The sequence below is a fragment of the Penaeus monodon genome, chromosome 30, assembly GCF_015228065.2.
Source record: "Penaeus monodon isolate SGIC_2016 chromosome 30, NSTDA_Pmon_1, whole genome shotgun sequence".
NCBI lineage: Eukaryota > Metazoa > Arthropoda > Malacostraca > Decapoda > Penaeidae > Penaeus > Penaeus monodon.
Genome location: NC_051415.1, coordinates 34,550,900 through 34,551,829, shown reverse-complemented (window position 1 = coordinate 34,551,829; position 930 = coordinate 34,550,900). Strand labels below are relative to the sequence as shown.

The 930-nt window shown below is 73.9% G+C and overlaps 1 protein-coding gene across 1 annotated transcript in view; it reads left to right on the top strand.

Moving 5' to 3' along the window:
- The window catches only part of LOC119592433 (Y+L amino acid transporter 2-like), a gene marked incomplete at both ends in the record, with an annotated part of 10,470 nt that overhangs the window by 1,678 nt on the left and 7,862 nt on the right, over positions 1-930 (top strand). Inside the window, 1 exon segment of the mRNA XM_037941257.1 lies at positions 29-250. Coding sequence (XP_037797185.1) covers positions 29-250 — 222 coding nt within the window.

Here is a 930-nt window from a genome sequence, read left to right as displayed (position 1 = left end):
CTCTGCCGGCCCACCTTGGCTGCCAAAGGCACGATGATCCCGCAGAGTGGCGGCTCCTACACATACCTGCACGAGGCTTTCGGCCCCATGGTGGCGTTCCTCAACCTGTGGCTGAGCGTCACCATCAACATCCCGTGCGGCCGCGCCATCGGGGCCCTCACCTTCGCCAACTACGTGGTGCAGCCGTTCTTCCCGGGCTGCGCCCACATGCCGCAGGGCGCCATCAAGCTGCTCGCCATCGCGCTCATCTGTGAGTTCGGGCGCGGGTTCGAACCCCGGGCTGGGAGAGGCCGAGGGTTCGAACCCCGGGCTGGGAGAGGGCAAGGGTTCGAACCCCGGGCCGGGAGAGGGCGCGGGTTCGAACCCCGGGCTGGGAGAGGCCGAGGGTTCGAACCCCGGGCTGGGAGAGGGCGCGGGTTCGAACCCCGGGCCGGGAGAGGGCGCGGGTTCGAACCCCGGGCCGGGAGAGGGCGAGGGGTTGAACCCCGGGCCGGGAGAGGGCGAGGGTTCGAACCCCGGGCCGGGAGAGGGCGCGGGTTCGAACCCCGGGCTGGGAGAGGGCGAGGGTTCGAACCCCGGGCTGGGAGAGGGCGCGGGTTCGAACCCCGGGCTGGGAGAGGGCGAGGGTTCGAACCCCGGGCTGGGAGAGGGCAAGAGTTCGAACCCCGGGCTGGGAGAGGGCGCGGGTTCGAACCCCGGGCCGGGAGAGGGCGCGGGTTCGAACCCCGGGCCGGGAGAGGGCGAGGGTTCGAACCCCGGGCCGGGAGAGGGCGCGGGTTCGAACCCCGGGCCGGGAGAGGGCGCGGGTTCGAACCCCGGGCCGGGAGAGGGCGGGGGTTCGAACCCCGGGCCGGGAGAGGGCGCGGGTTCGAACCCCGGGCCGGGAGAGGGCGCGGGTTCGAACCCCGGGCCGGGAGAGGGCGGGCGAGG